General features: G+C 41.3%; 1 protein-coding gene across 5 annotated transcripts in view; it reads right to left on the bottom strand.

Annotated features, from left to right (window-relative positions):
• Window positions 1-14,802, bottom strand: part of LOC138010807 (trichohyalin-like) — an 82,968-nt gene that overhangs the window by 46,646 nt on the left and 21,520 nt on the right. For 2 of the 5 annotated variants that reach the window (XM_068857784.1, XM_068857787.1), the window contains exons 16-21: window positions 14,044-14,132; window positions 10,241-10,459; window positions 7,610-8,419; window positions 5,930-6,194; window positions 3,253-3,343; window positions 130-327 (exon numbers count right to left, since the gene is read on the bottom strand). In XM_068857784.1, the coding sequence (XP_068713885.1) occupies window positions 130-327; window positions 3,253-3,343; window positions 5,930-6,194; window positions 7,610-8,419; window positions 10,241-10,459; window positions 14,044-14,132 (1,672 nt within the window). The remainder of the gene's footprint in view (window positions 1-129; window positions 328-3,252; window positions 3,344-5,929; window positions 6,195-7,609; window positions 8,420-10,240; window positions 10,460-14,043; window positions 14,133-14,802) is intronic. The other 3 variants (XM_068857785.1, XM_068857786.1, XM_068857788.1) reach the window with 3 other exon arrangements.

The following is a 14,802-nucleotide window of genomic DNA, read 5'->3' as shown; positions in this document are numbered from 1 at the left end:
TTTTATTGAAACTAAGAGGCGCAAAAGTCAAGGAGTTGTTGCAGTTGAACTTAAGCTACAACCAAACTAAGTTTAAGGATTGGGTTGCGTTACAAGCAAAGCCAACTTACCGTCACGCAATCACCCTACCTGATTTTTTCCTCATTATCACGGTCGCCAATTTCCAAGCTGACCGCAATGTGTCGTTTGTCCGGGGACAGTAGAGACACTTCTGGCGGCTGATTCAGTTCTGTGGTCCTTTGGCGGGCTGCTTCAAAACTGGCACTCAGTTGGTTACGTTCCTCGAGAATTTGGCGAGATTTTTGTTCGAGCTCAGCTTGACGACTCCTGCGTGACAAGCAGGCAAGAAGTTGCCAAAAGTATAACACTCCAGGAGCGATTTTGATACGAGCAATTAATTGACCCATTCAAGTTCTGTAACGGCAATAAGGCTTCAATACCCTAGATCTCGATTTTGACCAACAGTTTTATTTCCTTCATATTTCACGACAGTCATATTGCTGTGCAAAAATAATGATTCTGGAATTAAGCTTTATAGGACGTTCTCAACCAACCTCTAGGGACACCGATAACAATAGATAAATATACGACTTCTGGTGGACGAACAAAAGAAACTAATGAGAGGTCTTTTGTTTTCGTCCACCAACATGGCTGGAAAGACGTCACGTGAAAACCTCCTGTACACCTTATTCCAAAATGGCCGCCATTTTAGTATTTTTATATTTGAGTGCAATTTGGGCCTGTTGGTTTCGTTCAAGGTTAAGTATTCTTTTGAATTTTACGTTTGAAAGCAAGGCCTAAAGGGCCAATTTGCTACGAAACAAAAGAACACTAAAATGGCGGCCATTTTGGAGTAAGGTGTATTGTCATGCAGACGTTTCCTTTGGTTTCGATTAAGATTCGATTCGCTTAGATGCACGCTAAGTTACGTAAAGGACTCGCCGCATTGTCAGAGAGCTTAACCAAGGGCGACGACGAGGGATACAAGAACGTTACCTAAAAATATCATTTCCCGTCATCGTAATAATTTCGGGGTTAATCCAAGTCGTTTGGCATGGAAAGTGTGTATCAACATTACAGGAACAAAATTGGTATGAACGGTGTGGATTTTTGAGAGAAATGTGAAAATTCATCGTTAGATGCTTGCGTCCTACAAGTAACATTAGGGAGCTTAAGCATGCACGTTTTTGAGACGCGGACGGCAACCGGAAGAGAACATTTCGCGTGCCAGGGCAGTGGTGTCTCACAGATTTTTATACTAATCATCTCTAATGGAGAAAAGATACTTTGCAATGTTAATGTGGTTGTGAAGACAAGCTAAAAGGGAAAACAGCCCACTTCCGGTCGTCGTCCGCGTCTCAAAAACGCGCGTGCTTAAGCTCCCTAATGGGGACATCAGTGAGCTTAAGCACGCGCGTTTTTGCGACGCGGACGACAACCGGAAGTGAGCTGTTTTCCCTTTTGACTTGTCTTCACACAAAACACATTTACATTGCCAAGTATTTTCTCTCCACTAGAGATGATTCGTATGAAAATCTGGGAGACACCACTGTCCTGGGACCCGTTTCTCGAACGTCCCGAAACTTTACGGACCATTGTCACAATTCCCTTTGTATCTTAAGAACGGAGAGGATTTAAGCCGTCAAACTTCACAGTAATTTATCTTTATGTTATCTTAAAAACATGTTAAAAGATCAGCTTTCCAAAACAAGCGGTTGGCAGTTTCACACATGACTTTTCGGGCCCGAAAAGTTATCGGGACGTTCGAGAAACGGGCCCCTGGGACGGGAAATGTCCTCTTCCGGTTTCAGTCCGCGTCTCGAAAACGCGCGTGCTTAAGCCCCCTTTTAAGGCTGGTTTTCACTTAGCGACGGAGTCGGAGTCGGAGTCGGAGTCGTAAGTAAGAGCGCTTATGACTTAGTGAAAATCAAAGATCGGAGTCGTAAGCGGAGTCATGAGCTCGACGGAATCGGAAGAATCAGAACGTTCCCATTTTCTTTCGACTCCGCTTATGACTCCGTCACTTATGATCCACTGAAAACTAGATTGTCGGAGTCGGAAGCAGAAGCGGAAGAACCAACCAATCACAATGCTTGGAAGCGATCATCGTGATTGGTTTAGTCTTTCGCTTCTGCTTCCGACTCCGACAATACAGTTTTCACTGGATCATAAGCGACCGAGTCATAAGCGGAATGGGTGTTCTGCTTCCGACTCCGACAGTTTTCAACGCTCTGCGTTTCTGATTACGAATCCGACTCCGTCGCTAGTGAAAACCAGCCTTTAAGATCTGAAACGCCGACGTCGACCAAAACGTCCCCACAAAATATAACTTGGCTCTATCATAAGTCTTTCGCGACTATTCAGTCCCGTTCACGTCCTACAAAGTGGGCGAAGTATTCCAAAAATAAATTGGTACGAGTGGTTTCAAAGTAAAAATAGAGAATGAAAGATTCTCTGTTGAATGCTTACGTTGTCGTCAAAACCTCAAATTTGTTGATTTCACGTCGTCGTTAAGCAGAGGACCGCAAACATACTTGCTAAAATCCGTGCTGCACGTGCAACACGATTATTTATGCTCTTCGATGTCGTAGTCGTAGCCATCGCCGTTTCTTAAATTCCCTGTTGTCAGGACGAGAACCGCAAAAAAATGTATCGAAATGTGAGACGCACGTGCAGGGCGTGCAGAACTATTGTTAGGGAGTTTAAGATCTACGACGCGACGGCAACGAAAACGTCACAAATTTTGCATATTTAATGAGCAAAAACAATAGCTTTGCACGTTCTGCACGTGCATTTTTAGTTTTTGTTCATTTCTTTCACGTTTTTGGCAAATCTGCGACGTGAAATGACCAATTCTCAAGTTTTACGGAGAACGTGAACAAAAGACAGCGAATGTGAATTTTCTGTCGTAGATTCAATACCGCACCTCCTAATTCAGTTCCTTAAAAATTTACACTAGTTTTTAGAAGTTTGGCAAGCCGGCATAATGACGAAAAAGTTTAATAAACCTGAACTTGCAATTTTAAATGACGTTTTCGTTACCGTCGCGTCGCAGATCTTAAACTCCCTGTTTTTGCTAATTCAACCCATTGTTTTGTGGCATTCTCGTAGTTGTCGTCGTCGTCAATGCTTAAGCTCACTATTGACAAACACCGAAGGCTCAGTATGGAATGAAATCTTTCACTTTCAATCGCAAAACCTTTTTCATCCGGACAGTTAACAATAAAAACCTACACGAAGAAACGTCTTTACCTGTTGTTTAGTTCAGCCAGTTTGGCGCTTGCCTCTTGATCCAAGCGGCTTCTTTGGGCTTCCAGTTCCTTCACGTATTGTTGTTCTAATTCTAAATGCGAAAAGAAAAATGATCATTCCTTACTGAAAAGAAAAAAAATACAAAACAAAATGTGATGACTTCATAAGAACAGAAAATACCGCAAACAAAGTTCAACAGGATGGTAAAATTTCTTCGTTTGTAGTGCGTCAACATATCCTGCAGTCTGAATGGTGATTGGTTCTGAGAGCGAGCGGGATTTTCTCATCCGACCCGCTTATAGCGGGCGCTATGCGTTGTGGATAGTATTGCAATTATTCCTCAACCCGTTACGATACTTATTTTTATTACGTTAAGAAAGATGTCGCTCCTTATTCATTTGCTAAACCCCAGTTTTCTACACTACCTACTCTAAAAAAATTCCTCAAGAATCTTGCCGCGATTACAGCCCTAGATTATTTAGGTATTCTTGCTAGCCGAGCATCTCGTCAGGATTCAGAAAAAGATAAGAATGTTATCCACCAGCCTATAGGTCAGTCTGGCCGTATTTGGAGAAACTTTGCCCTCTGCCTAGAGTACCACCCTCAGACTAGGGCCTCAGGCGGTATCCAACACCTCGGGCACAGTTATCCCTTTTTCGGACCTCCTGGCAGGTGAATAAATATATTAGAGTTACTAGGCTGGAATTAATATACAGAAAGTAATTTTTTAAAATCCTGTCACCTTAACAATCTAACTCTTTTAGGTAAAACAAGGCAAAACGGGTACCAGTCGTGAACAACTTAAAGCGAAATTTCTCCGGCCTACATAAAATGAGCGTCAGAATTGGTCAATTTGGCGGGCTATTTTCCACACCATAACCCTTTTGATTTACTAGTTTTTACTCTCCCTGTTCAATGATTTAATTACCAGAAGATATTATAAATATATTGTAACCTCGTGGGCTCTCTTTCTTTCCCAGTTCTATTAATATCGTACGTGCTTTTCACGAAGCCCATCAACTGAAGTGGGAAAAACCCAGCCGTAACTTAACAGAACTATCGTTCTCCTTTAGTAAGAGGTATACATACGTTCAACGACGACTCTAGAGTCTCTTCCGTTCAAAACAGTTTCAGATTGGATGTCGTTGACAAAAACAAAAATTATATTACCTACACACATTCAAATAAGCCAATCGTAAACAAGCGAAAACGTCCAATCGGCCATAAGGGAAAAAGGCGTGCGCTCAAGTTATAATTGATTTTGCCTTAACCAGCTCTGATTGCCTTAGAATGTACGCTACGTGTTTCAGCCAATAGGGCAGTGTGAAACTTAAGCACATTGAAATGAAACCCACTCAGTCCTTGTTTGCTTCAAATCAAGACCATTATTTTTTTTTTTTATAGTAACCGGCGAGCCTTCTAAGAAAGTTCTCCGACAAATTACAATCGAGTTTAAAGAAAACATGTTAGTTTACCGATGTAACGTAAGCATTCAAAAGTATTACGTCCACGAGGAAATGGCATTCTTTAATTAAAAGCAACAAAAACGCATTAACTGTATCCAGCGTGGAGTAATTGTTTACCAGTTTTCGCTTGAGTGGACAAAATTCAACCTCCACATTTTTCTCCATTTAAGAAAACCAAAAAACAAGAAAACGTATTTACAAAATTAAGATAAACCACAACTCCTACTTCACTTATATCGCATCCTTCCCAGGAAAAAAGCTCACAAAGCAATTGCCAGAGCTCAATTAAAGAAAGTACATCCACTGAAACTGGACCTTAATTATTCTTAGCTCTAGACGTTTTGAAATATGTGAACTGTAGAGCTTTAAACTAAATTACCTCAATCTACAGACCTAAGGATATTACTACCCAAAAAAGGTTGCTTACCTTAATTAACAACGGCTGGGAAGATCTAACTAAAGAAGTACATTTTCCCAAAACAAAGTTCTGTGGTGTGATTTTGGACTCCATCAAGGCGGTCGATGAAAGAGCCGCAAAAGACGTCTTCCACAAAAGCCGTATAGTTTTGTTAACGTTTTAAAAACTACACTGGCTTATCTTATGAATCAAATGAGTTTCGCGATCTGCAAATACCATTTCTTAGATTTTACGTCCAGTGTACGTTGCTTATACCACACTAAGATTCCCTAAAAGCGTAAACCGAGTTTTGTCTATTCATCCGTGAAATTCATAAACAGACTCTTAAAGATGCTAATTTATTTAAATGCAGGTGTCGTTCAATAGCAGGTCAAACAAACAAGCCATTGTTTAAACAATACAAAGATACCCGCAGTTTGTTAAGCAGTACTGTATTAAATCGCAAAGGAGGAGGAAAAGTTTACAACAAAATAGAAAGAAAGAAAAAAAGTGGTTATATGTTGCATGGGGGCTTTTCCAAAACGGCGACGTAGTTAGCATACATTAATTTTAAAAGGATTTCTTACAGCAATAATCGATCGCTCTTACTATTTTTATAGGGAAGTGCCTCGCATGGGACCTCGCGTCCCGTTCGCACCCGCCCTTTAAGGTCTTCGTATTATCGTATTAAGTGCTATTGTTGTGTGTTTCTTTTTTTTTTTTTGGAAGTCAAACCCAATCAAGCTATTGAAAAAGAAAAAAAAATGAATGTGATCTTTCAAAGGCGAGAACGTCTTCAAAATAAATACGCTACCTTTCTTGGTTTTAAGAGCCTGCTCCTCTGCCTCCAGTCTCTGAAGCTTCTTTTCGGCCTCCATCACCTCTTCTCCTTGTCGCCGGTGCCGTAGGGCTCCCTCCATGCGAGCCAATCCTTCCTCCTGTTGAATCTTCCGCAGCTTTAGAGCAGCAGCCTCAGCCTTGCGTTCCTCTTCCATTCTCTTCCTCACAGTGTCTTCCAAAGCTTCCTTTTCCTTAGCTACGTTCGTCTCGTACATCCTCTTCCACTCCTCAAGCTCGGCCTAGCAGTGTCAAGGTAAAAAGTTACATTAGCGAGCTCAGAGCTCCGAAAATGTCATTTAGAAAAATACCTTCACGTTATCCTAATGTTCGAGAGATTAGCACTGCGTTTAAGTGAAAGGGAAACGACAGGCCTGTATTGGCCATAAAAGCAAAATATTTAACCACACTGCTCCTCTCATGAAGGCGGCATCAAAAGCATGATAATTAACAATTATTTCACGAGCGCGCGTTGGATATGAGATAGTAGGGAGTTTAAGAAATGACGCCGGCGATGGCGACAACAACTCCACAAAACAATGATATACCATTGGTTAAAAGAGCATAAATAATCGTGCTGCACGTGCAGCACGGATGCTTGCAAAACTTTTTGCGGTCTTCTGCATAACGACGTGAAATTATCAAAAGGGACCTCAAGGGATCAAAAGGACAACAACGTCTGTCAATGCCAACAGTCCTTCTCAGGACTACACTCACCCGGACGATTGTACTTTCCTTAATTATGATGAGTGACTTCATAGCCTCAAGTTGGCAGAGCAATGATTGCACTGCCATAGCAGAGGTCATGAGTTCGAATCCCATTAAAGCTACCTCAATTTTTCACTAAGACATTTGTGGAGCTTTTAGAGCGAGTTCCAATCGAGTGTCGTAAAACCAAAACCAAAGTAATTACTTTGGCCAATCAAAAAAGACGGAGACAATCGAGTAAACCAATCAAAACTCGAGGTAATTACACGTAGCCGACACAAAGCGCGGGAAATTTTTTTTTGGTTTTTGGTTTCACTTCTGATTAGCTGGAAAACTTAGCGCGAGAAATTTGAACCAATCACTGAGTGAAGTAATCTTAAACCAAAGTAATTATCTAATTACTTTCGACACTCAATTGAAAACCGCTCTATGACAAGAGGAAGCTACCATTTGCCGCTTCGCTTAAAGAGAGTTTTTCTGTATAGTTTTCCCTTTTCGGGGATTTATACAATCGACAAAAAAGTTGACAGTTACTTGTGAAAATACATTGTTCGTGGTTAGTCTTACGAAGCTCGTTTCATCCCGACCAAGGGACTCATCAGAGACCTTTCTGCTCGGCAAACTTGTTGGGCATCACGTCCAAAGTCCCGTTCGCTAACAAAATGATGACAGCAATCACGCCTTATATCTCCTAAGGATTCCAGGCCGCGCAAATTCACGAGTGAAAATTTTGTACAATCCTCTTTTTTTTGTCTGATACAGGTAATTCCTCGTTTAACGAATTTAAACCGACTTAAAGGAGCTACCACGAGGTGTTCTAAATTACCATTTTTAAGCTCGAAATTGGTAATAACATATTTCTCCACCGAAAATTCAGTATCGCTTCATGGCTGATATGTTTTAACTGTCAGGCACCTGAAGACCGAAAACAACACCGGCTTACACTCACTTGCTCTTGTAAACGATCAACGTCTCCGATGGATGTGGCAGAGTAAGATTGATCTCCCTGTGCAATCGTAATGACCTCTTGCACAGGAACCCTCTGTATCTCGGAGCCGCTGCGGGTCCTCTCTTCCAGCTCTCGTTCACGCCGAGCCATCTCCTCTTCAAACCGTCTTTCTTTCTCTAACAGTTCTTCCTGTTTCCGTCGATAAGCATCCAGCAATTGCTCCGCTTCTTCATCTGCCGTCCGCTGCCTCTGAATCCGTTCTTCTTCCTCTCTGGCGCGCCGTTCCTCTACGGCGATCCGTTCTTGTTCTAGCCTCTCTTCATACTCTCGCTTCTGTCTCTCCACCTCCTCCTCTTTCATCCGCATTTGCCTCTCGAGCTCTTGTTCTTTTTGCCGTTCCAAGGTCCTTATCTCCTCTTCTTGTATTTCTTTGAGCCTCTGTAACTCTTCTTCGCGCTTTCGACGTTCGTCTTCTTGTTTCCGTTCTAGCTGAATTCTCTCCTCTTCTTTCTGCCGCAACTTGCTTTCTAATTCTTCCTCTTTCTGTCGTTCTTCTCTTTCTCTTTCACGTTTCCTTCGTTCTTCTTCCTTTCTCCTGTCTTCTTCTTGTCTCTCTCTTTCTCGTTTCTCTTCTTCTCTTCTCTGCCTTTCGTTCTCTTCCTCCTCTTTCCTCATCCTTTCCTCTTCTTCTTTTTCTTTTCTTTCCATTTCCATTTCCAATTCCATTTCTGCTTTCAGTTCTCTTGCAAGGGCTTCATCCTTCTCTCTATTTTCCTTCTCCCACTGCAGCAATCTTTGTTTTTCTTTCTCCTTGTTTAAAAAAAAAAAACGCAAAACGTTTGTCAAATAAACAATAAAAAGGGATGAGCGAGAACAAGAGCCCACAACTAGGAGCCTACAACTCCAATACTACGCCGGTCCATGGTGGGAGGCACGGTAGCCTCATGGTTAGTGCGCTCGACTCCGGATCGAGTGGCCCGGAGTTGGGTTCTGGCCGGGGACATTGTGTTGTGTTCTCGGGCAAGACACTTTACTCTCACGGTGCCTCTCTCCACCCAGGTGTATAAATGGGTACCGGCGAATTAATGCTGGGGGTAACCCTGCGATGAACTGGCATCCCATCCAGGGTAGAGTAGAAATACTCCTAGTCGCTTCATGCTACAGAAACCGGAGACAAGCGCCGGCCTGATGGGCCTTCTAGGTTCGTAGCAGACTTTACCCTTTACCTATGTAACGTAACGGCATTTTCACAAATCAACCTATTTTTAGGAGATAGGACGCAGCTCTTTACAACTTCTAATATCATTGGATCCCTTTAGGACGCAGCTCTATTGCTTTTAGAGTTAAGGTCCATTGTTTCTTTTGTATCGTTATTTGTGTCCATTGTCTTCTGGACCAATCCCGGGAGCTGTTGCCCATTTTTAGACGCGTTCTTAATAAGATTTGGCTATCATGAGTGATCACTGTCAATACCATGGGTAATAAGTCCTCATGCAAGACTTGTGATTAGCTGGAAAGGTCTGTTTTCACGCGAAAATCAATCTAACAGTACTTTAGTCCGTAAAAACGCCGTTCAACAAATACATTGAAGCTGTACGCTCCTAGTCAAAGTGCAGCTAAAGCTGGACCTTTTTTCATTACGAATGCAAACTTTTTTTACCCATCCGTTTAAACACCTTAAGGACGGTGCCTACTAATTCAAAGATATTTTTGTTCCGATTTATGATTAACAAGTGTTATTGAAATCCAAAAAGAAAATTGGGGGTAACCACGAATTTTTCAAAGATAATGGATGAATAATACTTGTAAAAAGCTTTAAAATACAAAGCAATGTATGGCGTTCTTTCTCAAATTGAAGCTTAATTATCTCTCAAAAATGCATGGTTACCCCCAATTTTCTTTTTGGATACCAAGAGTACTTACTAAGATCTATTTTCTCCGCATAGTTTTAAACCGCGAAAAAAAATATCACTGTATTTGTAAGCATCACCGATAGGACACCCGTGTATCTCGAGATGCGCAGAACGTATGCGCAATAACAATAGTGGGCACCGTCCTTAAACATTAATTGCATATAAGCATTAATCAACTTTCGAAGAAACTGAATCCAACTTATACTTATACTTACGAATTCTTGTTGCGATTACATATATGAAAGTGCACCTAAACTTAAATATTTTTCGTTCCTGGTATAAATGTCCCCATCCAAAGCAAACATATGCCACCATTGTTGCCCAGAATTTCGCTTTTTCTGTGCAAGCCACGTAAACGTTGCATAACTAGCAGTAATTTGGACCCACGACCGTGATGTGAGAGCCATGAGTCTATTCTCGATTTTACGGCACAAACTGCCTTGCATTCCTCTTTTCAAAGAAATTTTGCATTGTAAAGCAGTTTGTGACGTTAAATCGATAATAGCCCAATGCCTCTTACATCACGGTCGTGGGTCCAAATTACTGCTAGTTTGATAACTTAGCGCGTCTTGCTCCGCAGATAAAAAGCGAATTTTTGAGGTAAGAAAGGTAAAGCAAGTTGTCTTTTGTTGGGGAGATTAATATTGTTGACGAAACATTTGAGTCTAGGTGTACTCTAACAGCGGAAGTTTTTCTCAAAGTTTGCGCTGTTTCTAACCTTTTCTAATTCTTCGTCTTTTTGGGCCTTTTTCTGAGCTCTTTCTTTCTCCCATTCGCTCTCCGTTTCTGTGGCTTCCGAGTCGCTCTCGTTCGCCTCAGCCTTAATCGGTGAAGCCTTAGGTTTTGTGTCGCTTGCCGTGACACTGGGAAGTGGACTTCTTGTACCAAATAGGCTACTACCTTTAGTGGTGTCGGGGCCATCGGAGGGCAAAATATCCTGCGAAAATGATGGCAGTTTAAGATGATATTTTCATTCCAGAGGTAATAGAGTAGGGAAATCTTTGCTGACGTCATTGTTTTCATTTTGCGGCAATAACATACGAATGTGCTCACTGAAGGCATGATGCTATTTACAAATTGACTTCAAGTTTCAATCGAGTATCGTAAAACCAAAACCAAAGTAATCACTTTGGCCAATCAAAAAGGACGGAGACAATCCAGTAAACCAATCAAAACTCAAAGCAATTACACGTAGCCGACACAAAGCGCGGGAAAATGTGTACGCGTGAGACATGGTTGGTTTTGGTTTGAGTTCTGATAGGTTGAAAAAGTGGCGCGAGAACTTTGAACCAATCACTAAGTGAAGTAATGCAAAACCAAAGCAAAAAACCGCTCTATTAGGCATCAAAAACTGATAAGTTCTTGGATGGCCAAGGCGTTAATGATCCCATATATTCTTTGTAAAATTTCGAATTTTCAAAGTATCATTGCTCAGAGATTACAGTCCACTACCGATAACTCGAACTTTCAAGTAAAATTGAAAAAGGTTCGAGTTATCGGGAGTTGAAAACAAAGGTCCGGAAATGAGGAAAAAACGGTGTTTACTGTTTTTCTATTCATACAGTACACATTTCAATCAAGTGAAGATGGAACAGTTCATTTCTAAATTACTTTAGAAATCAGAACGTAACGTAACGTATTATAAAAATGAAACAAGACAAAGCAAAGCGGTGGGAGAAGTAAAGTATTAAAGGGGCTAGGTCACGCAATTTAGGGCAATTTCGGCACTGATGGAATGGTCCTAGAATTAACTAAAATATCAAAATAACTGTTCAAAACTAGAGAAGATCTCTAACAAAACACAGGGAAGCCAAACTGGAGAGGATTGAAATGGATTGAATTTGGGTAAATTTGAAAAACGTCGGCCCTCCTTCTATCAAATTTATATCAGTTTATATCAAAATTTCATTTACAAAGCTGGAAAATCATTCTCAGTTGCTATGTGGCCGTGCTTTTGCGAATGAAAGACTCTTGCTCTGCCAATTTGACGTTTAGAGCTCATAATTAACAAAATTACCTAAAATAGCGTGACCTAGCCCCTTTAAGGTTCTATTAAAGTCCAGGTACTGCGAACAACGTCGGGCTACTGCTACAGAGAGATAGTCAGTTGCAGCACACTGCTTTTTTTTATTTCTCATATACTGACGGACGTGGTTCGAGTTATCAAGGGTAAAAATATATTATTTACGGGGTTCGTACACTTTTTCTGACCAAAAATTCAAGGACTTTTCAAGGACTTTCAAGGGCCAAATTTTGACATTTCAAGGACCTCTTCTTTTTACGTCGAAGAATTTCATGCAAATAGTCCGACAGTACAATTCTTCACTCGTTTTCCAAGACGTGCATGGGTGAAAATAATGCAAAGGCACTGGTAACCACTTTCGACCCCACGGCTCGTCGCGTTTGTGTGACATGACTTGAGTGGCTGATTATTTTCACTGAAGTTTTCAAAGATTAAAAATGCAGGTCATAAAAAAAAACTGGAATGAAGAGCAGAGATTTTCAAGGCCCTGAAAATGCACTCTCAAAATTCAAGGGTTTTCAAGACGCGTACGAACCCTGTATATAGCAAATGACCTGAAGGGAAACGAAAATTGCTTCGAGTTAGCGGTAGGTTCGAGTTACCGAAGGTAACATTGCAATAAATGTTTGACGAAAATCCAGGGAAAATCGATTTTAGTAAAGTAAAGTAAAGTAAAGTAAAGGGAAGGGAAGGGAAGGGAAGTAAAAGCACTTTATTTAACGTCGGTAGTTCCTTCAGTTACGAAACTGGTATCATTGGAAGCCAACGGTGCGCCCTTTGTCCCCCTCCCTCTGTCAGTGCTCCGTTTTACGGATATTTAAAGCTATAGATATACACGGACCGAACCGGGGACCTCTTGCTCGAAAAGCCGCGCACTAGCCAACTGAGCCACGCCTGCTCCTGAAATGTTGGTTCGAGTTAGCGCGAGGTTCGAATTAGCGAGGGTTCGACTTATCGGGAGTCGGCTGTATCTCGTATATCGGGTTCAAATTCTCAGAGATACCTCATTATGACTTTCAGCAATCAGTACTTTAACCTCGGCTGACTGATTAGAAAACGATAACCTTGTGCTAATGAGATAAAGAATGTAAACAAAGATTTTCCTACACGGGATGCTTCACTGATTTCCAAGTTCCCTACATCAGTTCCTTCCCTCTAACCTCTTCGGGCTATACGGTGCAACATGGTCGGCCAACATTTGGTTGGATATGGTGTAAATCTGAACTAAAATAGTCGGAGAAGCGTGTGTCATCTGTTAGTAGTGACAAAAAAAAACAGTTTTTATTTTTCTTTAAATTTCAAAACTATGTTAACTAAACAGTAACTGATCGAAATTTTAAGCCTTGATTTCAAAAAGACATCTGTTTATTTTAACTGAAATTTTCCTGTTTAATGGTCCGCCATTACTAACTTTAAATTCTTGAGAGGGCTGGATCGGAGAGAAAATGACGTCAAATACTCACTAGTTTAATGCAATGCGTGTATACGCGGCTGAATTAATATGCAGCGCGGGAGTTTCGGGCTTTCAGACTTTTAAACTCGTGTTTTGCATATATAATAAACACGAACCTTATGCTTCGTGGTCAAATAATAATGCTTTCTAAAGAAAGTACACCTAAACAACACATGAAAAGTTCAGTCTTTTTTACCTTAAAATCAGATGCTGCGCAGAATGAAGCCAGCAAACACACACGATGTGATGCGACTGACACAAAATAACAAACCACGCGCTCTTTTTCATAATACTCTGCACCCCCAAATAGCTATTTTTGATTAACCGCTACCCCTGTTCATTGTGATGTCACAATTCAAACTCCCTTTGGGAATTTTCTGTTTACGTCATCCTAATCAACTCTTACTTGCGGGCAAGAACAATAGAAAACGTCATCATTACCCACCGATTCCATGCGGCCCCTAATCAAGCAAATCGAGATTTCTTCTGCCCTACTGACTGTATATTACAACTGTAAGTACTTAAAGCGGGAGCAATTATTCAGTTACTCACCGAATTGAATTTAAAACACCGAACCGCAAGAACTTGTTTTTGGGGAGCGTTAGCACTGGGAGGATTACCAACTAAATTAACCGAATAATCCGCCTCAGGAGCCCATCCTGGAGCGTGCAACTTCCATACAGCGTCTGTGAAACGGCGTTTTCACAAGTAGGTTTATTTTTAGACTAGCCCTTCCCGCGAATTAGATCAAAAAACAAAGGCAGTTACGGTTCGGTGACCCTATGACGTCAGCTTAATTTCTCGTAATTGGTCATCGGGCTCCTGTGGGAGTCTCATTAGCGGGAAATTCAATCTAAAAATAACCTTACTTGTGAAAACGCCGTTGCACGAAAATAGTTAAGTTGCACGCTCCGGGTGATGGGCTCCCGTCCGCCTAGAATTCTCCCGTCCTCTAGGGAAATTTTTGCCTGATGGTCAGCAATAGGACGCTTAGTTTTCCGAAAACTAAGCTTGTAAAGCTTAAGAAACCACTACCAATGCTCACCTCATCCGAAGTATCCCAGGCAGACTCTTCTTCTTCTTCTTCTTCTTCTTCTTCTTCTTCTTCTTCTTCTTCTTCTTCTTCCTCTTCTTCTTCAGAAAAAAAGACATATTAAAAGAAAAAAAGGTTTTAAGTTGGAGCGGTTGCGATTGGTCAGTTTTGTATTACCATGCTTGGTGATTGGCTTACAAAATTTCCCGCACATATTCTCAGCCAATCAGAGGCAAAAGCGTTTTCCCGCGCTTACAGTCGGCTGCATGGATTTTCTACCACACCCTTATCATAATAAAAAGGTTGAAATAGTCACGAAGTGTTTACAATAACCAGAGTTAATCAAGAGACTGGTTATGAAACCTTAAAACTTTCAAGAGCGAGAACAATGTTGGCAATCGATGTTGAATCGACCGTGACCCTGAACAATCTTTTGTTTTCGCTTCGCACGAGTTTGCAAATTAGTTGCGCATAATTTATTCGAAGGATTTGATTGGGTATCTTCTCGAGAAAAGGTGTGTTTTCTGCAGGGTCAAGGCCAAAAATGAGGACAAAAACATGAAACAAAGGAACCTGTCGAGTTTCGTAACCATCTCGATGCATTAACTACGCAATAACGCGAATTCATATTAAAATAGGACGTTCTTGTTGCCGTCGCCGTCGGCGTTGCTTCAGTTCTCTTGCAAGAAGCTTCAGCACGGGGCGTTTTACGAGACGTAGACGACAACTGGAGAAGAGAAGATTTCGAATCCCACGACAGTAGTGCCTCTC

The sequence above is a fragment of the Montipora foliosa genome, chromosome 7 (genome assembly GCF_036669935.1).
Source record: "Montipora foliosa isolate CH-2021 chromosome 7, ASM3666993v2, whole genome shotgun sequence".
Lineage (NCBI taxonomy): Eukaryota > Metazoa > Cnidaria > Anthozoa > Scleractinia > Acroporidae > Montipora > Montipora foliosa.
This window is presented reverse-complemented; position numbering and strand designations above follow the sequence as displayed.